The following is a 24,839-nucleotide window of genomic DNA, read 5'->3' as shown; positions in this document are numbered from 1 at the left end:
ACACCCTTTTTCAGACTGATGTTGACCTGTTTAATACGGAGTATCGACACTAGATACCGATTCACTCACCTAAGTGGCTAATGTCAGTGATGTTACACATGATTGCCGTATTATAACTTCAGCATCCCAGTGTACTTATTTGTCGTTTATTATTGTAATGTGATTTATTCTTCTTGTTTTTTTTTCTTTGTTACACTGCGGTTGTCCAGGTACTGTATAAATAGTCATATTGTCAGTTTCACACTTGTATGACCCGTGAGTCACCTAAAGTTGTATACAGAGTCTGAATAAGGAACTATAAATGTTTAATGAGAGGTTGTATTTCCTTTTTGGCCTCTCTGTAAAAATTTGTCTATGAAGTGGAAGGTGTGGGCCAAAATACTCAGGAATTTCTAACTTAGTGGGATTACCCGTGTCAGTTACTTCATCATTTTAGTTGACATCAGAGATTTTGAGATAACTCCCCTATATTTAGTATGTAGAGAAATTAATGTGCTTGTTTGAATAGCAACAAAAGTTGTGGTGGGACAAGTTTACATACATTCATGGGAGAATCTGGCATCGTGAGGTTGTGCGTGAGGTTGCTGATTGAACGTCCTCAATAGTTTACTTGATTGTATGTGGAGCTGTTGTACTCCTTGCTCATTCTGCCAAATACTGCAAAAAAAAAAAAAAAAAATGCTGCAGAGCAAGTGTTTGATTGACAGGTAAGCAATTCCTTAAATCTCGTCAAGCACAGCGTCATTATGTCGTGACTACACAAATATGGCAGATTTGTTAACAAACGTGTTCTCTGTCACGAAAGACAAATGATTCACTTGACAAGGACTTAAAAGCATACTCTGAATTGTCAGCAATTCCCGAAAATAAGAGTGCCAACTACAATCAAATTTCGAACATGATTTAAAGAATAAAAACAATAAAAAATATATATATATCACTGTTCGAAAAGGAGTCCCAAGAAGCCTAAGCTAGAGATTCTTTTACTTTAGAATTACTCTTATCAGTGAAATTTGCTTGTGCTTACACTGATCTTAATCGCTCCGTTTCTTTTCCTGCACGGGAAACTTTTCATCATTATTGGCTACATTTATTACAGCGAGGAAATTATTAATAAAACACAGTTAAACAATCCTCGATGCACGGGGATTCTTACCCAAGTAGTTAAACAGTACTTTGGCAAATAATAAACGATAGCCGATGTGACGAAATCTCGCCCCATGCGTCACTCGGTATTATCTTTGTGTTTAACAATTTGGGGGGGAGCGACCACGTGACGTCTCCTGCAAATCAAAACACTCGTGAGCGTGTAAACATGACGACGCGTGTGAGTGGTAGTTATCCAAACTCTTCACCAATTACACCTGCTTTCCATTTCCTCATGCCACCGTAGCTTCCGCTGGCTCATAAATAATAAATATGTCCGCCAGCAGCAGACACGCCAGACAGGCAAAGAGAGCCAAGAGAGGATGGAGACTCAGGTGAGTGGGGACGTCACAATCGACTGTTCCTCATCCCATCGGTACCAACCACTTTCGCGTCCGACACAGGTAATGGCCGTGGTGGCCCTCCTGATGGGACTCGCGTGGTCGTCCAACCCGAACCGTTGCTACGAGGAGGGGGAGCTGAGCAAGATGGCCAGCAGGAAGCTGGCGACCCACTACCCGCAGCCGCAGGAGCCTGCGGTGGTACCGGACCACGACTCCCCCCCTGAGTGCCCCCTGGACCTCTACTCGCTTTGGGACCTGGAGGAGAGGTCACTGTCTCCCTGGAGATACGTGTAAGCATCCTTTTCATCTTTATCATTGTCATCCAGTCCTGTACAGTTAAAAAGACCTGCATTGCAAATGACAACTGGATAAATAATGATTAAATCAATCAAATGAAATGACACTTGAGTAACCCCAAATGCTCAGCTATCTAAACAGAAAATTACTTTACATTAGTATAACCATTGTTGAGTATTACTCGGATAAATGTTTTAACATGTGAAATTACTGTATCGAAAGTAAACTTGTGATATTAATTACACCTAATTCAGTTACTTACAAGGTTTTATTCTAGTTAACAAAAAGTAAGGAAAAACTGAAATTGAAAAAAACTTTTTGTTGACAAAATTAAATAAAAAGCAAAACAAAGTGAAACGAAATAATATGTTTATATAACTAACTAAAACTAATTGTAGCGAAAATAATTATCATTTTTGTCTTTGGCGGTCATTTGAAATTTTGTTCAGTGCAAAAGGGAAGGTCAAACAGTCGTTTGAGAATTGTAGTTTACTTTATCACACAATACTTTTAATGGTCTTGATCTCCACAAATACTCCACCTATTTACAAAAAAATAATACTCCAACAAAACTAAACCAAAATGAAGCATTTTTGAAAAAAATAAAAAAATAAAACTAACTGAATTTAAAAATTAAAGTGAAAGTGAAATGAACAATAACTATATTGTAAAAAAAAAAAAATTCAAATTTCCTGTTCGTCTGTCACTGCCAGCCATTTTAGTGCATTTTGACTATTGAGTTTGGTGCTCCACTTTGGTGGCAACCGTGGCATATCTAGAAATAGAAAAGAGTAGACGCTCTTTTCATTAAAACACCTCAAACTGAACTCAAATACACAAATAATGTTTGCTTTTGTGACACCTCAAACTATATAAAAAAAACAAGACTATGAAATGGCTTTTGATGGCAAACTAATTATTAAGGCATCGCTGTGTCGCCGCATGGCTTAAGTTGAATGATTTTATGTGCAGTGTTTATCATGCAAGAGATTCATCCTCTAATCTTTATCTTCAACTTAAAAGCTGTGCTGATCCCAAAATCAAAATAAATCTTAGCTAACACGTCACCTCAAAATGCACAATAACATTTACAGTTACAGGTCAGCTTAATTTGACCTTTTCCAACTTTATATTGTTTCCTGGCTGAATTAAAATGGGTATTCAACCAGTTTTCTTTATCATGCTGTTTAAGTTTTGACATCATGAGACGGAGACAACACCCAAAAATTCTACCTTGCCATTGTAAGGCTTCAAACAGAAATAATATTGCAGGGAAATGGCCATTCAGAATGTTTGTTGCACAGTGTAATCAATAGCAGGTTGATAGAGAGACTGAACTTGATAGACTAGGTTTCGCTGTTCAAAATATAATACAGCATTAAACAGTTAGGCATGGATTTAGAAGTTTAGGTCTAATTAAGTTCATCATGTTACCTCTTGAATTTTCACCTCAAAATTGAATGTTTATTTTGATTACTGCTATGTATTAGATCATATGAATCACCTTTCACATTAAAAAAAAAAAAAAGTGTATATGTCGAAACTCCGATGAAGACAACAAATTACGTCACACTGCTGCCATCAATTGTTGAGGCGCTGACGCGCTCTCGTGCTATGTTGACGCGTGATCACGTGATCGCTGAAACCAGCTGAGTCTGAAAGTGGTGTCATCTCTTGTCATGACGGGATTTCCAGACTTTCACCATCTCGCACCTTACGTTTCCTTTGTTCAAAGTGAAAGTAATTAGTTAACCAACAAGTGGGAAATGATCCTGTGGCGAAATCAGCAGTTGGGAAATGATCCTGTGACGAAATTGAACCCACCCTTCTTGAAAGCACATTCGCTAGTATATTCCCCTATCGATATATTATGACGTTCAAAAACATTAGTCAGATTAAACTCTATTTTCCTATCGATCCATCCATTATCTGATCGTTTTTCCTCAAGGGTTGCAGGCGTGCGGGAGCCTATATCAACTGACTTCGGGAAGTAGTTTGTCATTTATACAGCGAAGTGGGCGGTACTGGGAAGATCTTTTTCAGCAGCATTGCATCATTGTACATATTGCATCATCATGTGACTCGTACAATACTTGTGTTCTATTTATAACCCAGACCTATTTATAACCAGAGTAGGTTTGTTCTATTTATAAACCAGATCTATTTATAACCAGAGGTGACCAGAATAGTAAGAGATCTGTCATTGGAAAAAGTATTCCTCCAAATATTGCTTGAGTAAAAGTAATTGTGGGAAAATTAGACAAGGAGTAAATGCTCAGTCACTTGTGATTTTTTTTTTTTGATTGAAGGATTAACGTCAATTAGACAAAAGGTTTAACTGGGAGTGTGCAAATTCAGGTATACAGACAATATCAGTCTAACTGAAACAATAATACATTTACTCTTGAGAAAATAACAAATTCAGGCAGATTCTGCCACACAAGAAATTTAAATAAAATAAATGTGTATTTACATTCATGAAACAACACTAACACATCAGATACATTTGCTGTTTTTTTTTAATATTCATTTATTTACTTAAACAGGTTTGTGACCCTAATTGAAATTCTTTTAATTTTGCTCCGATCAATTCCTCATTGTTTAACAATGCGATAGAGAGAAAACCAAATTCATTTTTGTTACTATTATTTTTGTTTTATTGATTCCCCTCTTGCTCTTACCTGCATCTGCTATCATAACTGCATGTCTGATGTTTCTAACAAACCAATCCGTGTCCAAATCATAACAGTTGCCTTAATACAAGTGAATGTACTGTATAGTACTTCAGTTTTATTATTAAACACAGCAAAATGCTGTTAATGCCAATTCCTACCGAATTCCTTTCAAATAATGAAAACCATTGTAATCATGAAATCTTTCACTTTGTGTGAATCTGATGCTGTGCTGTCCACGAGAGTCCCTTTTTTAATTTAGCCACTGAAAAGATGTATATACATGATCAAATAATACCAATTGTAATTTAAAGGGAGATGTCTTAATAGTTCGTCTATTAGTTTCCATGGCGGCGGCTCAGTGGAGCACTGGTTAGCACGTCCGCCTCACAGTTAGGAGGGTGCCGATTTGATTCCACCTCCGACCCACCCTGTACGGAGTTTGCATGTTCTCCCCGAGCCCGCGTTGCTCACCCTGCGCTGTCGTTTATCTCCAGATCTAGACTCATGGAGGACCACTACCCGTCCACCTACGTTGAAGCTCAGTGTCTGTGCTCCGGGTGCATCATGATCAACAGTACAGGGAGCGCCGTGTTGAGCCACGACTACAACTCGGCTCCCGTCAATCAGACCCGAGTGTTTCTGAAGCGGGAGCGCTGCGCTGACGGGAAAACCTACTACTTGAAGCCTGTCTCCGTGGTTGTAGTGGTGGGCTGCACCTGTGCCAGACCTCGTCTTGCGTAGTCTCATCTCAGGTCAACTATGATCTCTGGCTGGAATGTGGACTTTCTGATGGTGGCGTCCCATTCCAGAACAATTGGAGTTGACCTTTTCTATTTTTGCTGTAATTCGGTCAAGACTTCAGGGTTTCAAAGTTGAACCAACTTTTATTTATTCTACACTATTTATTTATTGTCATGTTTACAGTGCTGCATTTTGTCTCATAAGGGGTATTTAAAAAAAAAAAAAAAAGGTTTTTAATGAAGATGTTCTGGTATTTTAACATACAGTATTCGCAACTCATTTGATCTATTCTGCAAGACTTAGATGTTTTGAGAGTGAACGAAGAAGATCTGATATTGGAAGCCAGTGAATTGATGTATCTATCTTGATATCGTGTTTGTATTGTCCCAATGGGACCAGTCGACTGGATTTAAAAAAAAGAAGTTTCTTTTATGAAGATGTTCTGGTATTTTAACATACAATATTCGCGACTCGTTTGATCTATTCTGCAAGGTTTAGATGTTTTGAGAGTGAACGAAGAAAATCTGACATTGAAAGCCAGTGAATTGATGTATCTATGTTGATATCGTGTCTGTATTGTCCCAATGGGACCAGTCGACTGGACTTGTATGGTTAGCTTCATTCAACCAAAATAAAGATGACATTACTTTCTCATGGTTTGCAGCCGTTTGCTGGGTTTCTTTGTTAGGCTGACATTTGTGTTGCTCATTTGAATTTGCATTGTGTTATTCGTCCTGAATGCAAAGGAATATGAAAAGAATACGATACAAATATGAGCTATTCACCATGTTATTGAAAGGTCATCTGATCCAGTGTTTCCCAACCAGTGTGCCGTGGCACACTGGTGTGCCGTGAGAGATGTTCAGTTGTGCCGTGGGAAATTGTCCAACATTAAATATCGAGGGCATTGTAAACCACAGGTCAGATAGCGCAAGGCCTGGTCAGCCACTTGGTAATCGTGCATGCGTGGCAAATCGGAAAATCTTGAGATTTCATGTTGTGGCATCGGCACATACTCAGTTTATGCATGTGTTGCTGTTAGTGTTGGCTCGTGAGTGAACGATTCATTCAAAAGAACGAATCTTTTCAGTGAACGAAAGTGACCGAATCACTTCTTAAAGTGATTCGTTCTTTTTTCAGTTCATATGACTTCAACCAGTAGGTGTCGGTAATGCCCATTGAAGCTCGTGCCACCTCGCCGTAAACCAAAACGAAGAAAAAAATGACGTCGCTTCCTGTTTACGAACAAGTCGTGAATTGCCTTTGCCGTTCACCAACGAACAAGTTAATGGGTGAATTGCCTTCCCGTGCATCAACGGATCAGTCAGTGAATGTTTTGCGTCTCCTGGCGTGAACTATGGAAGCCAAAATGTCGATTTACCAAGGAAAGAAAGAACCACTCACTGAAACACCACTTCTTTTATGCGCGTTTTCTCCAAGCTAACGGCTAACTTTATTGCATGAAGGGATGCGCCGTTATGCAACAACGGGGAGATTATGCTTCTCTTTGGCTCATCTTGATTTTATAACACTTGTAGTAGTTTTTAAACAACGTGTATGCATATATACGCCTAAATATATATATCTACTGCAATTTCACATTGGATTGCTGGTTTGAAATTTACTTGTATTATTATTATTATTTTAATAAACATGTATGTTAAAACTTGTCTGGTGTTTTATTCTTTGTTTTTATATTCGCCAATTAAAACATAAAAATCAGACACTTGGTTAACTGCTTTATATGATGTGTACACTCATGAACACTTCAATAAGTACACTACACGAGGTAAAAAAAAAAAAAAAAAAAAGAATAAATAAAGGGTTAACTGCACAACAAAAGCACATCCTCACACCTGGGATCGAACCAAGTTCTTACCAAGCAAGAGCCCAAGTCACTAACCAGTCGGCTATTCCGACTGGCAGCTTATAATTGCTTGCACTCTTTTGTACTAGTGATGTGCATTCCAGTTAGTGAATCTAGAATCGGTTGTGTGTTTAACGAGGGTAACTTGTAAAACAAATTGGAACGCGGCCCCGAGGACTAGCGCTTGACACCTGTGACCTTTGACCATATTTCCCTAATAAAGTGGCCTGTTATTAGGTACACTTGAAAATGGCGGTGTACCTAATGGAGTGTCCATGTGATTCCCTCGTTAAGCGCACCTGCGGGAAAAGTTTTAGCCACTTCAGAACGTGAAAGGAGCTAAAAGTTTTCACGCACCTGCGCTTAACGAGGGTCACTTGGAAAACATATTGGAACGTGGCCCCGAGGACTAGAGCTTGACACCTGTGACCTTTGACCATGATATTTCCCTAATAAAGTGGCCTGTTATTAGGTACACTTGAAAATGGCGGTGTACCTAATGGACTGTCCGAGTGATTCCCTCATTAAGTGCAGGTGCGTGAAAACTTTTAGCTCCTTTTGAATGTGAAAGTGGCTAAAAGTTTTCACGCACCTGCGCTTAACGAGGGTCACTTGGAAAACATGTTGGAACGCGGCCCTTCGAGGACCGGAGGTCGGCAATCCTGGTTTAAGTGAAAAGTGCCACACCCGCCCTCACCCCCACTTTCTGATTGGCTGTCTCATCTGTGACATCACTTGGACGCTCAATTAGGTACACTGCCATTTTCAAGTGTACATAATAACAGGCCACTTCATTAGGGAAAAACCTTGGCCAAAGCTTAACTGAAAGTGAAAAGTGCCACACCCGCCCTCACCCCCACTTTCTGATTGGCTGTTTGATCTGTGACGTCACACGGACACTACATTAGGTACACCACCATTTTCAGGTGTACTTAATAACTTTATACATAGTATTTTGTACGTGTCAAGAATGTGTATTTGACTACTTCCTCTTTATTTTGGAGGACACCACCACATATTACACAACGTAAAACACGTACATATTGTCATACAAAGCAGTTAACCAAATGTTAAATTTTTGTTTTATGCCAAAAAAATAAAAACAAGGAATAAAACACCAGACAAGTTTTAACAGGTTTTTAATGTTTATTAAAATAATAATAAAAGTACATTTCAAACCAGCAATCTCATGTGAAATTGCAGTAGATATACATACACATATTGTCATATAAAGCAGTTAAGCAAATGTCTGCTTTTTATGTTTTAATTGGCGAATATAAAAACAAGGAATAAAACACCAGACAAGTTTTAACATAAATGTTTATTAAAAATAATAATATTAAAAGTAAAATTCAAACCAGAAATCCAATGTGAAATTGCAGTAGATATATTGGATAACAATATTTAGGCGTATATATGCACACGTTATTTAAAAACTACTACAAGTGTTATAAAATCAAGATGAGCCAAAGAGAAGCATAATCTCCCCGTTGTTGCATAACGGCGCATCCCTTCATGCAATAAAGTTAGCCGTTAGCTTGGTGAAAACGTGCACAAAAGAAGTGGTGTTCCAGTGAGTGCTTCTTTCTTTCCTTCGTAAATCGACATTCTGGCTTCCATAGTTCACGCCAGGAGGGAGACGCAACACGTTCACTGACTGATCCGTTGATGCACGGGAAGGAAGGAAGGAAGGAAGGCAGTTGACCCATTGGCTCGTTCGCGAACCGGAAAGTCAGGATTCGTTCCCTCACTGGTAGGTTCTCGCGATGAAGTGGAAATGCAAATCACTCACTTCTCGTTCACTCGCAGATCCGTTCAATTGATGAACGTGAAATGCAATTTACGACTCGTTCGTGAAGGGGAAGTGACGTCATTTTCTTCTTCGTTTTGTTTTACGGCGTTGTGGCACCAGCTTCAATGGGCATTACCGACACCTACTGGTTGAAGTCATATGAACTGAAAAAAGAGCGAATCACTTTAGGAAGTGATTCGGTCACTTTCGTTCACTGAAAAGATTCGTTCTTTTGAACCCATTTTGTGTAGTTGTATTGTTATGTGTATGAGTTGTTTCCACTGGATGTTAAAAAAAAAAAAAAAAAAAAAAGCTGTATCTGTGTGTGGGATTCATCGAAGAACGAATCGTTTGAGTGAACTGATTCTAAAGATTCAGTTCACCTAAAAGAACTGGAATGCACATCACTAGCACCAGCTTCAATGAGCATTACCGGCACCTACTGGTTGAAGTCATATGCAGCACACTGGTTGGGAAACACTGTTAGCACATAGAAGTGACCAAAGCAAAAAGAAATCTGAACCACTTTCACTTGGAGCCTGGATCCAGTTTATGAGACAGTGCATGGCAGTCGAGAGAATATTTCTTTAAGAACAAACTGTATGAATATGGCAAGTTTTTAGGAACCTTTAACATTGAGTGAAAAAGCTGGTATTATTTATCTTTCAACTAATACGTAGACTTAATTTACAATTCCCTTGGTTATAATTTTGTTTCAATGTCTATTAAAAAATTCCTATATACTTGCTATATATTAACACTTAAATAATACTTATTTTTGTCTTTTTCTGATACAAGGTACATATTGTAACTATGGATGGTGGATACTGAAAATTGTATGTGTACGCAGATGTTTAGGTAATTTTTGTTCACTGAGGTGATCATGTACAAAACAGTGTCTTGTTTGAGGAGGGTGGGGAAGGATGGGGTTTAGGGCTGCATCATGTATTTGTAATCATGTTGAAAATAAGAAAAATTGAGGAAAAAAATTCTGATCGGAATAATCAATGAGTCATAGTAGAAAATCTTGAGAAATTACATCGCCGCCCAAACTTTTTTATGCATACTACGTTCATCTCTCAATGCAGACGAACTGAAATTAGAGCTGTCCCGTCATTTGTAAACTTTGGGCTGGACACAGCAAGTGTGACTTGCAAGGATGATCAAAACAAAGCATTAACATATTAAGTACCTCGTGATAGCAACAAAAATGAAAGAACAGCAAACAGAACAAACAAGAATAATGGTAATAATTGTGTTAATTTATCAAAATGTTTTTACAAAGTGATAACCTGCTGTTTTTTGGATGTGCTCCAGCAACAACCTTCTGACATCTATGCTGACAAGTCGGTGAAAAGCTGCTTTTGCGTGCTTTTGTTTAGGTGGCAAACGTTTTCCGTCGTACAGGTGCAGGCAGCTGAGACTGGATGTCCGACAGGGGGCGCTCAACCACAACTAAGGACTGGTCATCCAGCAGAGACAAACTCAAAAGAGGCTGTGGAAGCAAAGTGTGAAAGTTAACATTGCTACTTTTGAGTTATTAAACTGAAAGCTCAGAAACTCAACACCTCCCTGCTTGCATATCTATCTATCTATCTATCTATCTATCTATCTATCTATCTATCTATCTATCTATCTATCTATCTATCTATCTATCTATCTATCTATCTATCTATCTATCTATCTATCTATCTATCTATCTATCACCATAAGCACAATCAGGATACCTGAAAGGTTTTGCAAATCTTGAACGAATGGCTGTATTCCATCCTCTCTAATGCGGGAAGACTCCTTAGTGCCATCTGATTGGAGAAATGCCAATTTGCTTTAGGAAGGGGCTATGTGGGGAAAACAAAAAGGCCCTGTTAATTTGAATTTCGCACACCACAAAATAAGGCAATCAAGGTGGATTTTCGTCTGCTCACACACCAGGCTCTTGTCAATGATGCAGAACATAAACGCATCGCGCAGAAGAATATGAGCCGAGTTCTTGGGGTTGAAGGCGACGTGGGTGATGGGCGTGTCCCTCTGCAGCCACCGAGGGTGCAGCCCATGATTCTGCAGCTTGCGACTCCAATCGGTGTATTCCTTTTGTACTAGAGAGAACTCAAATATCTGCGTGGCGTAGATGCACACATCACGGGCAGATTAAGCGATTGCAACATTAATCTTGGGTATTGCACAAGTAAGAGATATGAACAAAGGTGACGGAGATGTTCACCTGATGGTCAGCATGCACTGTGACGAGGTTTCCAGTGGTTGGGTGGATGGCCAAGGCGGTAGGACAGGAACTGTACACCGGCAGCATGCAGTGAAGCTACGTGCATATGCAAATAGGAACAAGTTGAAGCCGTGTACAGTCAGGCACACATCTTGTGTCCAGTCAAAATAAAATTCAAACCACCTTGAGCTTTTGAAGGTTGTAAACGTGGATCTCACAGCCTGTATTGGCTGTAACCAGCCATTTGCCATCGTCACTCGCATTCAACAGGTGGACTGCCTGTGTGGAACCTGAAACACAAACGTACACTGGATTGTCATCCATCGCTATATGTTGCGGTTCACTTTTTGCCGGTTCAGTGCATTGCTTAATTCGTGGGGGTGGGGAACAAAACATTATAATCAATCAACTGCATAATCAAGGGATTATTGCAGGTCACATGAGTCCAGACAAAGGTCAGTTGCAATCACACCTGGCTGAGGTTTAAGGGTATGGATGTATTTGCACTCTGACTGGCTGAGGGAGACCACAACAACTGATGACAAGCTGCAGGATGCAAAGAGTTTGGAGGAATCCGAGGAAAAGCAGAGCTGCTGGGCTGAGTGAAGGATCTTGGGTATTTTGGAAACCTAAGGTGAGGAAGAAAAAAAGGCAAGAGGTGAGTAATCTTGACCCAGGTCAACCTGGCTTTGCATGTCATGAGTCTGACATGAATATTATCAAACACAGAATGTACATGAGGCACGACAGTGTTTCATGCTTTTACTAGAAGTCCGACTTAACATGTTTCATGTTAGCAGCGAGGCGGTCACCTTTGTAATACTGATGTTGTTGAGGACCTGTAGCCTGTACAGACGAACGCTGGAGAGAGTCGAGTATGCCAGCCACTCTCCGCATGGAGACAGAGCACTGCACCAAATATTTTCTTCGCCCTGCGCACATCACAGCTTGTCATTAGAGTTGGTAAGAAGTTTCTCTACTGATCAGCAGTGTTAATTTTGGGTCCATATGCAATCATAGTGAGTCAATAAAGATAAGTGTCCTAAACGAGAGGAAGTTGTGGCCTTGTATGTGCAATCATAATCTGGTTAAAATGTTTGGCATCTCAGATTGGCCCGTACATTTATGCAATGCCAGTATATGAATCAAGTCCAGATCCTCTTCCAATTCACCAGTCAACGCTAGAGAAAAGTATCAGGCTCAAGTTTGGTGAACTTCACATCACATACCTTCCTCTTCAGATGAAGCAGTTTCTCTGGTTTCCTCTTCAAAGGTAGACTATCACCAGGTTTTCCTGGTCAACATCATAGTGGTGTTTTAAAGGTCATGTTTATAGTATGCTGACATACGTCAAAGGCTTGTCATTCTTTACTGGCGGCATTCAAGTGCTTTGAGCTGTGCTGTTAATTAGACACGTGACCACCATTGCGAATGGGTCTAATGTCTACACCCCAAATATAAGACGAACCCCACTTTTTCTGTCTTATTTCAATGCAAAAAACACCGTCTTATATTCGGGCCCATACGGTATACCTCACGGCTACACATTACCACTTCATATTTGAGAATCCAAAATGAGCACAGGTATCAAAATTGGGTGTGTTATTGTTCTCACCATGCCCCTCACTCTCCCCTAGTCTCCACAGCTCAAGATGATCAGGGAACTGGAAGAGCAGCAGTCCAGACTTCTTGGCACAAGACACCAAATTCCTCTATATAGAAGGGAACCACATTGACATTTTGTATTTTACGTTGTGATTGCCCAAACCATTATTAAACTGATCCAATTTCATGTGGCTGACTGAAATAAATTCAAAATTTACAGTACTCACATGAGGGAAAATTATTTTACGCTGAGACGACTCAAGTGTATTCTTCTCCACATTGTGCAGCAAGGGCTGAATTATCAGCTGTGTATCCATACCTGACAAGGTAGAAACCATAAAAAATGTTTTAGCTGCTTTCTTAGCCTTCATAACAAGTTTCATTTCACAGATGGCTATCAGGGCTTATTATATGAATGTTTGAAAGAGGAACAAAGTCAGCGACGCACAGTGGTCATCCCACATCTTCACAAACTTTGTCTCCATATTCTATAGATTAAAGTTCAATTCCAGGTGGCATCGTGAGCTGGAGAAAATATACTAAATCTTTTGTCACAATGAGGTCACCCAAAAAACAAAAACCCGACAAAACAAGCACAATTAACAGGCATTTTTAAACATCCTCTTTGGGGTGCTCCACAATTGATAAAATATTAAAAGGAAGGGGGGTGGAGCATAAAATATACATCAGAGCAGCCACAGAAGAAAAACTTCAAACTGACCTCCAGATACAACAGCAGTCTCGGTGTGAACCAGTGCCCCCACGTCATGTGAATGGTGTTTAAAGGTTCTGGTTCGGACCCAGTCCTTATCTTCGTGGTTGAAGGAGCGGGAAATAAATTCAAATTGGGCAACAGTGCCTTCTGACGTTCCTGCTACAAGGCTGTTTTCATCCTGCAAAAAGAGCAATTCATTTACATGCACCATATACATACTTTGGAAAGTCTGGATTTGGAAACAATCCCTTATAATGCGAAATGTGATGCTTCAACTAATGCCCCACTTGCCTTGGATACAGAAAGCGAAAGCACGTCACACTTGGCGAGTAGGTGAGTGCGGACGAGTGTTCCTGTAATTCCGTCCCATATCTGGACCTTTCCAGCAGAATCACCACTGATGACAGTGTGATTAGATAAGAAGACTATGCTCCAAACCACCACCTCCTTGGTTTTGGATGCTTGCGCAGCTCTATCAACAAGCATTCTCTGCAAGCTCTGACCTGAAATAAGCATAGCCACCCAAAATAAATAAATAAATAATTTGAAAAAAAATTTATCCATGTACCATGTGTTCGGTATACATTAATGTCGAGTTTGAATCAAATTACCAGTCTTAACATCAAATATTCGGATCATGTCCATCATGCCTGCGGCCAACTGCGTGCCAGAGGGATGCCAGCAAAGACTGATGACACGACCTACAAGATTTCAGTAACAGACGAGTCACAATGGCTGTAGGTTGTCTTCACAAGACACGTACAGTGGCAAAATTACACAACAACGAAGATTTTCTCAAAAATGGTCTTACTTTTCTGCCTATTGAAGTTTGTCTGAAACTGAATCTTGCCCTCGAGTATGTCAAATATCTTCACTGTCCCATCTTCACAGCCAACCTGATACAAAAATGTGCATCAAATTAAAACGCTGACATATTGATTGAACAAAAAAAAAAAAAAAAGTGAGCCATTAGGTGCTAACTTACAGCCAGCAGGGTTCCCTTGCTGTTGCAGCTGATGGCCCAGATCGGTCCCCCATAGGCATCCACAGTGTACATGGGCTGCAAGTTCTCAAGGTCATATTCTGTGATCTCCCCACGCAAGCCAGCACTGAAGAGACGCTGACCCACCCAGCACAGAGCCCCAATGCCGGCGTTATCCTGACCAGGAATCACCTTACCAAAAGAGTGGAAATGGTCACTGCACAATTATACGTTCAAACATAATAATAAAAACTGTTATTCTCAGTTCCAGAATACAATCATTAGCTTCCGTAGGTGATTTTCCTGTAGGGCCACAACAATTAGGGCCAAAACCATCACTTATTTTTGATGTAGATGAATCTCAATTTTACATTCTGTTTTTTTTTTTTTTTTATTAACTAATGATTATTTTGTCAATTGGAGAATCGTATTCAAGAAATGTTTTATTTTTCATCATGTTATTAAAACAAAAACAGCACAATTTCGTTGTACATCAGTTGGACAATGACAATAAAGTCATTGCATTCTATTTTTCCCCCAAAGTGAAAGTTGATGTTTGTAAGGGGAAAAAAATGTCTTTAATAATAATAAAACATTCTGATTAAATTGTTAATGTGGTTTAATGCTTGGTTTATTAAATGCCATTTCTCATTAAATTGGAATACAGCAATAGAGGTGAGAGTTGAGTGAGCTGACCTACGTCCATATGTAAAAATGATGATTTAAGGGTTTTGGGGGGGGATTCGATTTAGATAAATTGGCCCGCCCACCTTAGGCGTTATTTCCTCCTGAAGGAATATATAAAATAGAACCTGTTTTAATTTTCTTGATCAAAAAAAAATATACGAAGTGAGTTTGTTAGTGAAAACTGGAATACCACAGCTGGGTGGCGCTTCTAAAGCACTTTATGAAGTTGAATTGCGACAGGCTGCTGTGGAAGGGATGACTGAGCTTCTTACCTTCTCTTGGAAGTAGTGGTCACTGAAGTTAAAGATCTCCACAGTTCCGTCAGCCCGGGCCACTGCAAGCCTCTCAGTGCGGCTATTGAACGCCATGGCTCGGATAGCGCTGGGCATGTAGTTGAAGAAACGAACCCGGTGCACCTTAAACTCACCCATTTTGTTCGTAAGGGAAAAGCCACGCTGAGGTAGCTCCTACACGAGTAGGGGGGAGCCTGGCAAACACGTGCTTTCGCTCCGTGCTAGCAAGCCAAACAGCTAACACGTGGGGGGAAAAAATAAGCGCGTGAAATTGGCCAGAAGAACACGTTGAAGATTACGAGTTCTCACGTTATAATAAAGATTCACACAACTTTGACACACGCTGGAAAACATGGGTAGCCACGTTAGAAACATCTGACCCGGAAATGAACAACCTACGATGGCACTAACCGGAACTACGTCATGAATCAGGGACCCAGCCCACCGGCGTCTGGCGGGAAACGTGACTGTCAACATAATCGAAAGACCTTTTTGGCGAGGCTTCGTTATGCGTGGTTACTTGCATTTAATGTGCATTTATTGTTTTTTGTGTACTTTGTTAATGAATTGAGGAGTACGAGTGTCCACAATGGTTCAAATAGTCATAAGGTAAAAAGCGAATGCTCTATTGTTGACTTTTGAGGTTACTATTCGTGCAGTATATGTAACTAATACTACTTGTCAATATGTATTAATCTGATTTATGACTGTCTATTTAGAGGAAGTGTTGATGGCAGCAGTCCTCCTGAGTGGCTGTTGATCGAACTGCAAGGAGAGATGATCTCCAGACACAACTCTGGTCTGGCAGGTAATGTAATGGGAGACCTGCTTTACACCAAAGAGGTAAACTATGAACAATGTTAGTTAATAATGCTGAAGATGTTTACATATTTGCTAACACTGAACCACACTCAATAATCAAAATACAGCGCTGTATATATATGACATTATTCTAATATTGCTGATATCCAAAGCCCTAAATAAGGGTAACATATACATGTATAGTCATTTAAAAACTTTATTTATCATTTTTTTGTGCATAACAGGTCAAAGTGAATTTGTTACTTAGTTTGACTTTATGCAGTTTGTTATAAATTAAACCCAATTCCCCGCTAAATCAGAGTTGCTTGTTCTCTATGTTGTCATGATTTTTAATCAGCCCCGTTGTCCTTTCTCTTTCCAACAGGGGGTGCCTGTGTTAATTGTAGGACATCACATATTGTACGGGAAGCAGGTCAAACTGGAAAAACCCTTTGCCGTCCTTACTAAGCATCCTGCCCAATCACAGGATGTTATGGACAGCACCGACTACCACAACGCCTCCCAGGTTGCCATGAAAACCGAGCTGCATGTCTCAACCTCCTACTCCGTGTCGGCACTCATCAAGAGAAAACTTATCTTAAGACGCGACCCAAACCCATCATCACTAATGTACCCAAGAAAGTATAGTGTACGGACTGCATGTTATGTGGTGGCCGATATTATGAAAACAGAGGTTTTATATTTGTTTACAAGCAGTTAGGTCTCTGGAGTGCCTGCAACCCAAACCGAATTCTTCAGCTAATGCCATGATGTGTTTAGGCTGACCTGTCTTCAAGAGAAAAACAAAACAAAACACTTTGACAATCATGTCAAAGCTTAGTCAATTGAGGCTGTATTTTCAAATGCTGTTGTCATTTAATGTCGTATTGAGATTTAGCATTTCTGTTTTGATACTTAACTGTTTTGGGGCATAGAGTCAGTAGTCTATGTTTCAACATGGCGTACTGAATAAAATACAAACATGGAAAGTATGAATGAATGGCTCCATTCTGTCAAAAGCAGAACACATTTTATTGAGTGAGAAACATTCCAGTGATTTCCTGAGATCATCATCAAACAGGAGAGATTTGACAGTCGGACACCGAATTGTCACAGTCATTTTGCTTGGATAACAGGAAAAGAGTGTGAAACACTCAAACACAAAGTTCCCAAGTCTCTCACAAGGAAATATATTTGGTACTCAGTTACAGTTAAAAGCATTTTCTTCTACATTTACTGTAAAAGGTCAAGAGAAGAGTGCCCTTTGGTTCAAATATTACTTGATGATCACGGATGATGTTCTGCCACCTCAGGGATCACTAAGCTCAAACTCACCAGAACAAAATAAGGAATAGAAATAGCCGTAAGGTAAATTTGACATGGTACATCCGTTTTCTGAACCGCTTCTCCTTGCGAGGGTTGCGGGAGTGCTGGAGCCTATCCCAGCTGACTTCGGGCAGGAGGCGGGGGACACCCTGAACTGGTTGCTAGCCAATCGCAGGGCACACAGACAAACAAGAATTGGCATGACAGCGATTCGTACAACAGCGTCAAAATTCCCGTTTTATCAAGTTCTGAGAGGATGGCACTGGCTTTGGATAGCCACTTGATCAACTTTGGGACAGGCTAAAGGATAGACAGCCACCCTGACACATTCTTTGAGCTTTTAATCTAATCCACTTGCTCGATAGATTGATTGGAGCCATCTCAGTCAGAATATGGCCATTTCATTTTGTTAATTTCTCTATCTCACTTCCTAAAATGAATAGATTTGATCAGGTTTAAAATCAAACCTAAATAATTATTCCACATGTTTCCTGAAGATATTATTTCAGGAATTGACACCTCTGTAATTCTTTCTTCTCATCACAAGCCCTGTTCTGGACCGCTTTGTTGTCAGCTAACCTCTACCCATGAACTTCATGATGTTCAAATAGAGTACATGATCTTTCCTTTCAGCGCAAGCAGTGTTGTGCTTCATGGACGCAGTCATAGCTCACAAGTTCCCCCCCACCCCCCTAACTGGATCTGCTCCCTGCTGCTTGGATTTCACATCCCCACCTTTTTAGCACTGGCACTACAGACATGACTGTGCATTTGCTCCAGCAGTTCACAAAGGTGTGAGGATACAGCAGTTGTCCTTCATATTAGCAACCTGTCAAGAACTTCTTGAAGCAGTTTTATGCCTCAACATACGGCAGGCGATACTGCTCTTGCCGCTTGTTACATCGTTTGGCTACAATTGCAAGGTAAAGCACCAGCAGAATGAGCCAGTAGCAGGCATAGAGTATCGTCCCCGATATCAACAAGACCTTTTCGGATTCACTCAACGGCTGTTGCGTTTCACAGTAAATTGTATACACCACGCCTCCAAGCAGCACCATCATCCACACTGTCACAGGGACAGCCCCGATCAGGTTTACCACAAGCTTCCTCCGGCCGGAAGTTCCCCAGCCTGCTTTGTTGATTGTGAGCAAGGCAAATATTTTGGCAGGGAGTAAACTCGACATGTAGAGCAGAGAATAGAGCGACATGAAGATCATGACCAGGCTACCACGCAAGAAACAGGCGTAGGTGGCCTTCAGCATCCCAACCAGCTGGACGGTCAACAGGAAGAGCAAGATGTTCCACAGCCTTCCACGGTAGAAGAGATGGATGACTGTGGCGACCAAGAAGAACGGGAAGAAACCAGTGACCACAGACTCATAGGTCATCCAGAGGCTGTGCTTGTGAAACCACAAAGCATTATAAAGCCACTCACGGAAGTACGACTTACTCCAGCGAGTCTGCTGGTTGAGCCAACGCAGGTACTGGGTTGGCGTTTCAGTCTGACACTGTGATCGGGCTGTATATTTTGTCTTGTAGCCGAAGCTTAGCACTCGGTTGGTGAGGTGGCGGTCATCGCCGAAGCTGCACTTGGAGCCCAGGAAGGTTTGATGGTACCAAGCCTCCAGGAAGCGCTGGAGAAGGCAGTTTCTGTACATTCCCAGAGGGCCGCTGATGCACTGGACGCATCCAAAGTAGGACTGACAGGCACGCTCAATGTTAAAGGCCATCCAGTAGCGCACACTGCTGAGGAAGGAGATCCAGGAGTCATACTTGTTCAGGATCTATGAAAGGAAAAGAACTGCATGTTCATCCGTTGCCAGGAGAGATTTTTGTGTTGAACTGATGTTCTACCTGTACATCTCCGCCAACTCCTCCTACTGTCGTATCTTCCTCGAAGATCTTCAGCATCTCAATGGTACATGCTGGGTCCAGAACTGTGTCTGAGTCACACACCTGGAAAAGGCACAAGCACATGCTAAGGACTTTCCACTATTGACAGATGCCTAAATCTTTGCGGCCTATGACCTTATCCATTAGCTTGAGAACAAACGACGTAAAACAGATGGCATTTGGCGATTGTTAATTCAAGTATCCCAGGAATTCATTTACTGCACCACTGTTCAGAGTATCCTAGGTGGTTCTGCCCTACAGTATGTTCCGTACATAGGGCACTACAAAATATATATATTATATATATTACTTTTGTTACTTTTAATGCAATTTTATTGGCAAGACTGCATCATTCTTATACAATCTAATATTGTTTTTATTCTTTAAATCATGTTCGAAATAAAGATTCGTTCATTCGTTCATTCAATGCTGTACTATGGTATTTCTATGATGAATAATCACATTACAATTTTTTTTACTGTTTTAAAGGGGAAAAGTTTATATGAGACAATGATTTGAAAATATAAAAATGAGACGAGATGAGAATGCTTTGAGGTATACTACGAACGTGGTCAAAGAATAAATGATCTGTGTGTGGTCCTTACCTGCACATAATCCACAGTGTCCCCCAGCGCTTTAAAAGCTGTATACATGACCTCCCTCTTCCCTCCCCACTCCTGCATAATGCAGGAAAAGCGGCAACTTCTGACCAGCCGAGTCACCCGTAATGCTTCCTCCATGTGAACTGTGCTCCCTCCGACTCCACCTCTGACTCCACCTCCGACTCCACCTCCACCGCTTCCATCGCTGTGATAGTTTCCTTTCCACACCATGCTGCCCGCTTGGTCAGCCCCACCCATCACCTCCTGGAAAATGTCCATCATGTAACGGTCTTCTGGTCTGTTTCCATCCACCACCAGCACTACTTTTAATCCTGGGAAAGAAATCCGTCTGATACTCCGCAGACACTTTCTTAAGTAGTCTGGGTCCTCCTGGTAGGCGGCGATGCAGAGGGCCACAGTTCGGCGGAGATGTTGAGGGTGAGTGGGGATCTTCATCTGCCGATGCTCCAGAAAGGCAAAAAGGCTCTGGAGGAGAAGGTGGAGGGAGAGGAAAGCGCCATAGAGGCCGAAGGACAGGTGGTGCTGCTCAGATTGAATAAACTGGTAACCTGCAAAGCACAAGAACAAAGTTAACTCAAATAAGTACTTGGAAATAAATAAAGATGCTAACCTGTGATGTAGGCCAGCAGGATGGTGAAGAGGACCACCGCTGCAAAAACGGTGGTGACCACGATGTTCACCGCATTTCTGCAGCAAGAGGTCATCTGAGGGGGCATCACAATAAGATTAGGATCAGCACGTAAATGCAGCGCAGCAGAAGATGGAAAGAAATAGCGATGACTCGAGAAAACTGTTTTCAGTGGAGCATGAATTTGTGATTTCTGTCACAGTTAGTGCTTTGACGTAAGCGGTACATACAGTATGCGAGTCTTTTGGAAAGCTTAAAAGGTGTCATTAGTTGACTCAAATGCGATTTCCTGTTTTTTTTTTCCCATCAGCTGAAAACACATCATTAGCCTCTGGATGACATCATGAATACACAGGGAAAAAACATGAACGTTGAACGTCACAGCCTGGAAATGAAATAAATTCATCATGGACACTACGCAGTTGATTACTTTTAGCGCCCTTGGGAAGAGTTTCACTTTGTAGACTGAAGAGCAACTTGGAGTTGGGCTTTCTACCTAAAGATTTTTCAGATTGGAGGATCCATTTGGTAATAGTAGTAGGTACAATAAGAACAATCACTCCTAATATATCTTCAGTACAACTGATAAAAATCCCAAAATAAAATTCCAGTCCTTTGGTTTCTTTTTCAGACTGCCGATTTGATTACCACTATTACGATGTGAGCAGTCCCAGAGCTCATTAAATTTCCACATTCAATAAATATAGAGTATTAATTGTCATGATTCAATTTATAGGGTTGCAGGTCTAAAGCTTGCTATGTATATAAAAATGGAAGTGTTTGTTGGAGGAATGCCAGTATGATTTTTGAGCATTGGCCATTTTGTAGCAATGGAAATTGGCCCCATCAAATAAAACACTTCATGGATCCACAGCCTCAGTGTTGCGTCTTTCATCTTCCTCCATCCTGTCCCTCGCCAGATGTCCCCTTAGTCAAGCATCTAGCACTCCCTCTCAAGCCTGTCCTCATGAGAATATAGTAGGACTTTGTACAAACTGTAATGCACCGTTTTGAAAAATGGTAGCTTACGTGGAGGCTACTTCTGGGAAAAAAAAAAAAAGGTTGCGCAATATATAGAGTCTAGTGTTTTTTCATATGAAATTCTCACGAGAATATCCCTGATCCTTTGTTGCCTGGAGGGGTTATAAAGCTGATTAAAGGTCAGTCTGGGTGTGGCTGGTGCTCAGAACCAGCGTACCTGGAGCTACAATTCCATCCTTTCATTCCTAACATTTCCTCCTAACCAACCCCCATCAAAACCTCCCCACTAGACCTTGACAGCAGACACAACCCGATTTATTTATATCATTACGCTCAGCTCTGGGAGGCCCGTGTACACATGTACAGCTTATTGAGATGACAGAAAATAAAATATATACTGTATATGAGCACTGTTTAGGGGGTAAAATATTCTAATGTAGCTGGTGTGAAAAAAAACAATGTTAGAAAGTAAAAGGAATTTTTTGTATTTTTTTTAATGAGAGTTTGACCCTCAAATTAATTCCTACAAGCTCCCCAAATCTGACTAAATTGGAGGTCATCCCCATTATTCCCCATATTTGCATTATACCAGATCTTAAAATTGGTGTTTGACAAACTGATATTCCTTCACAGTCTTTTCAATCGAAAATGTGTGATAGTTTAATTGTATGTGTGTCACCAAATTGTTTCTACTTGTTTTCAAATATCATTTACAGATTTAAGCATGTTTTTCAGTCTAACTTTCTGAATGACAAATGACATCACCATTCATTTGGAAGGCCCACACCTTTGCAACCGCAATAGTTTACATAATTATGAATTCCTGTCTGACAGGCTCAATTAAAACCGGACATATTTTGGAATTCAGATTATACTCACACACACACACGCACACATGAGATGAATATATGCATGTACTGCACCCAAACAAGTGCACCTACCCACGCACACACAGAAAAAAAACCACGGTTTCTCTACCCCACATTGCAAACACATTTGCCCCTCAAACATGAACACACTCAGCTCTTTGTCCTGCATCTTCTAACTCAACTTTAATGCCGCTTCCTCAAGCTTTTAAAAACTTTTCCATTCAGTGTCAGTCCCCGAGAACACGTTTGCTCATGGATGAAGACTTTCATTCATTTCTTACCAACAAACCCTCACAATTGAATCCACCTAATTATGGCTTTAACACTAATCCTGAGTCCTGTTTGAATAGTAAAGTTAAAAAAAGTGGGAGGGGGTGGGGGAATTGATCTTTTCTCCTCTCCCAGTGGGCATCCATTTACATTATAAGGACGCACCGCTGTCTCCTCATAGTAGGAAATTGAATGCCTTCCTTACCTTCCTGATCCAGCAGACCCACCGGCCGTCTTTGTCTCCCCCCCAAAGATCTGTCCTCCCAGTCTGTGCGCCCAGCTGGGACGTCCTCTCCTTCCCTGAGCACAGCGCTCTCCTTGTTTGGTCCCCCTCCTTCCACCGGCTCACACTACATCTTTATTCCAGCGCACTCGCTCCATTCGCAGGATCCCAAAAATACAGCCGGCAGCCGAAACCACTGCGAGACCACTTCTGTGAGACAGCCCCCCACCGACCACCTCCTCCTCTTCCACCCCCCTCCCCCTTCTGTCTCCCAGGACGTGCTCTCTGATGAAGCCCTTGAAGATTGGTCAGATCAGTCCAGCTCTTCTCCTAGTTTTCCATCCTGGCTGGCCCACTGGGAGGTCAAAGAGGTTAAGAAGGTTGAAGGTTACCCATGCTTCATCTCCAGCGCTCCTGCCATCCTTATGCCGCAATATCAGCTCCACTTCAAACCTCCAGGGCGCAGATGAGCCTCCATCTCTCTCCCCCTCGGTTGCACTATAGGCTCTTACCTCACGCCACCGCCGTGCTGTCCTGTCCTGTCCTCGCCTCTCACTCTCCTCTTCCCCCTCCTGTACCTGTACACTGAAGTTCTACCTTGGCTCTCTCACTGCAATGCAGGCAGCGGAATCCAACAAGCCACGGGACTGTTTGGTTGCGTGGAGCCACCTCTCGCCTTCCCGCCGCCTGACTCAAAGCATCTATTATGACTTTATTTATTCTTCCCTCCCTCCTTCCCTCTCCTGCTCTGAGGCTTAGCTGCAGCTTCCATGACACAGACTGCCTGCATGCCTCAGTGGGATCGATATGAGGCTACTACTTAGATACTTCATTAAAATCCAGTAATAAATAGTGTGCACTTGTCTGTTAGGGAGATGAAGCAGAAAGGGTAGCTACTTAATATTCCTGCCTCCCACGCCTCTCTGCATGACCTTTAACTTGATGATTGGGGAACACATGGTGGGAGAATCTTCTCCTGGAATAAAACAAAAAGTTTGATTGTCTTCGGGACAATCACAGGGAAAGAAATGAGACAAAACAATCGAACAGAGTAGGTAAAAACAGGCCCTCGTGTGTGGGAACTGGATCGTCATTCCTCCAGTTAAAAGTCATACAGTCAAGGTTTTCATAGCCTTGTTAAATTTTGAATCAAGGCGACATTTTAATTTTTTAACATGAAGTGTTACACAAAAAATTGTGTTATGGATCCACCCAGCCATTTTTTATACCACATGAATATGTCAAAAAATAATGGCTGGCTGTTTTTACTGTTCTCTCTAATAAAACTGGTGTGATACTGACGCCAATATGCTTTTTTTTATTTTTATTTTTTTTAATGCTGTCACTCGTCTTTCTTAATAGCAAGAATCATAGGCGAAAAGCTTCTCATCACCTAAGAACATTTACAAAGATTAATCTTCCATCAACATTGACACAGTTCATAAAATATTTGGAATATGGAATGCGTGTTTGGATTAGGGTGTGAATGAAGGTGGTTAGGGGGCTTATTCATATCTTTTTATTCAGCTTGCAACTGTCTATAGTAAAGATTGATCAAATCACAAAATAGCAGAAAACAAGTAAGAGGTAAAATCCTTTCAGATTAAAGATACTGTAATAATCTACATTGTAAAACTATTTGCCTAATTACTAGTTTAAAAAAAAAAAATCTGCGATGCAGCAGTTTTTAAGAGTTAGTAATGAAAAACAAAACATGATCACTTGGTGGCTTGGTTTTGTCATGTTTAATAAATATTTTTCAAATGGTCCCTGGAGTCTTTAGTTTATGGAGCCCACAAAGAAAAATGTTCAGACATCCTTGTTTGAACTGCAAAACGTTCCCTGTTCGTAACCACCTTA

The 24,839-nt window shown here is 41.0% G+C and overlaps 4 protein-coding genes across 6 annotated transcripts; 2 read left to right on the top strand and 2 right to left on the bottom strand.

Moving 5' to 3' along the window:
* Positions 1-1,290: 1,290 nt before the first annotated feature.
* il17c (interleukin 17c) lies at positions 1,291-5,857 on the top strand. Its single transcript, XM_049724229.2, has 3 exons — positions 1,291-1,481; positions 1,551-1,780; positions 4,957-5,857. The coding sequence occupies exons 1-3, from the start codon at positions 1,470-1,472 to the stop codon at positions 5,201-5,203; spliced, it is 489 nt and encodes a 162-aa protein (XP_049580186.1). The 5' UTR covers positions 1,291-1,469; the 3' UTR covers positions 5,204-5,857.
* A 4,246-nt stretch (positions 5,858-10,103) lies between these two features.
* On the bottom strand, positions 10,104-15,503 carry utp4 (UTP4 small subunit processome component). Its single transcript, XM_049724220.2, has 16 exons — positions 15,345-15,503; positions 14,389-14,577; positions 14,215-14,299; positions 14,015-14,104; positions 13,695-13,906; positions 13,410-13,581; positions 12,916-13,007; positions 12,699-12,795; positions 12,313-12,377; positions 11,896-12,015; positions 11,556-11,712; positions 11,267-11,373; positions 11,084-11,179; positions 10,792-10,977; positions 10,590-10,700; positions 10,104-10,357 (listed from the first exon to the last, which is right to left on the bottom strand). The coding sequence occupies exons 1-16, from the start codon at positions 15,501-15,503 to the stop codon at positions 10,241-10,243; spliced, it is 2,055 nt and encodes a 684-aa protein (XP_049580177.1). The 3' UTR covers positions 10,104-10,240.
* A 257-nt stretch (positions 15,504-15,760) lies between these two features.
* Positions 15,761-17,158, top strand: chtf8 (CTF8, chromosome transmission fidelity factor 8 homolog (S. cerevisiae)). The gene is given in 5 exon segments (XM_068651106.1): positions 15,761-15,828; positions 15,938-15,974; positions 16,085-16,208; positions 16,552-16,762; positions 16,765-17,158. Coding segments are annotated over 5 exon segments (462 nt in total). The 5' UTR covers positions 15,761-15,788; the 3' UTR covers positions 16,815-17,158.
* Positions 17,159-17,174: 16 nt separating this feature from the next.
* Positions 17,175-23,971, bottom strand: has3 (hyaluronan synthase 3). 3 transcript variants are annotated; one of them, XM_049724221.2, is made up of 5 exons: positions 22,962-23,971; positions 20,619-20,712; positions 19,991-20,556; positions 19,347-19,448; positions 17,175-19,276 (listed from the first exon to the last, which is right to left on the bottom strand). In XM_049724221.2, exons 2-5 carry the CDS (start codon positions 20,710-20,712, stop codon positions 18,347-18,349), a joined length of 1,692 nt encoding a protein of 563 aa, XP_049580178.1. In that variant the 5' UTR covers positions 22,962-23,971; the 3' UTR covers positions 17,175-18,346. The 3 variants fall into 3 exon arrangements, with proteins under 3 accessions (XP_049580178.1, XP_049580179.1, XP_049580180.1); XM_049724222.1 differs by lacking the exon at positions 22,962-23,971 and having other exon boundaries at positions 17,175-18,825; positions 18,943-19,276; positions 20,619-20,724; XM_049724223.1 differs by lacking the exon at positions 22,962-23,971 and having other exon boundaries at positions 20,619-20,739.
* Positions 23,972-24,839: the final 868 nt, after the last annotated feature.

Source organism: Syngnathus scovelli, chromosome 6 (assembly GCF_024217435.2).
Source record: "Syngnathus scovelli strain Florida chromosome 6, RoL_Ssco_1.2, whole genome shotgun sequence".
NCBI classification, from domain to species: domain Eukaryota; kingdom Metazoa; phylum Chordata; class Actinopteri; order Syngnathiformes; family Syngnathidae; genus Syngnathus; species Syngnathus scovelli.
This window is presented reverse-complemented; position numbering and strand designations above follow the sequence as displayed.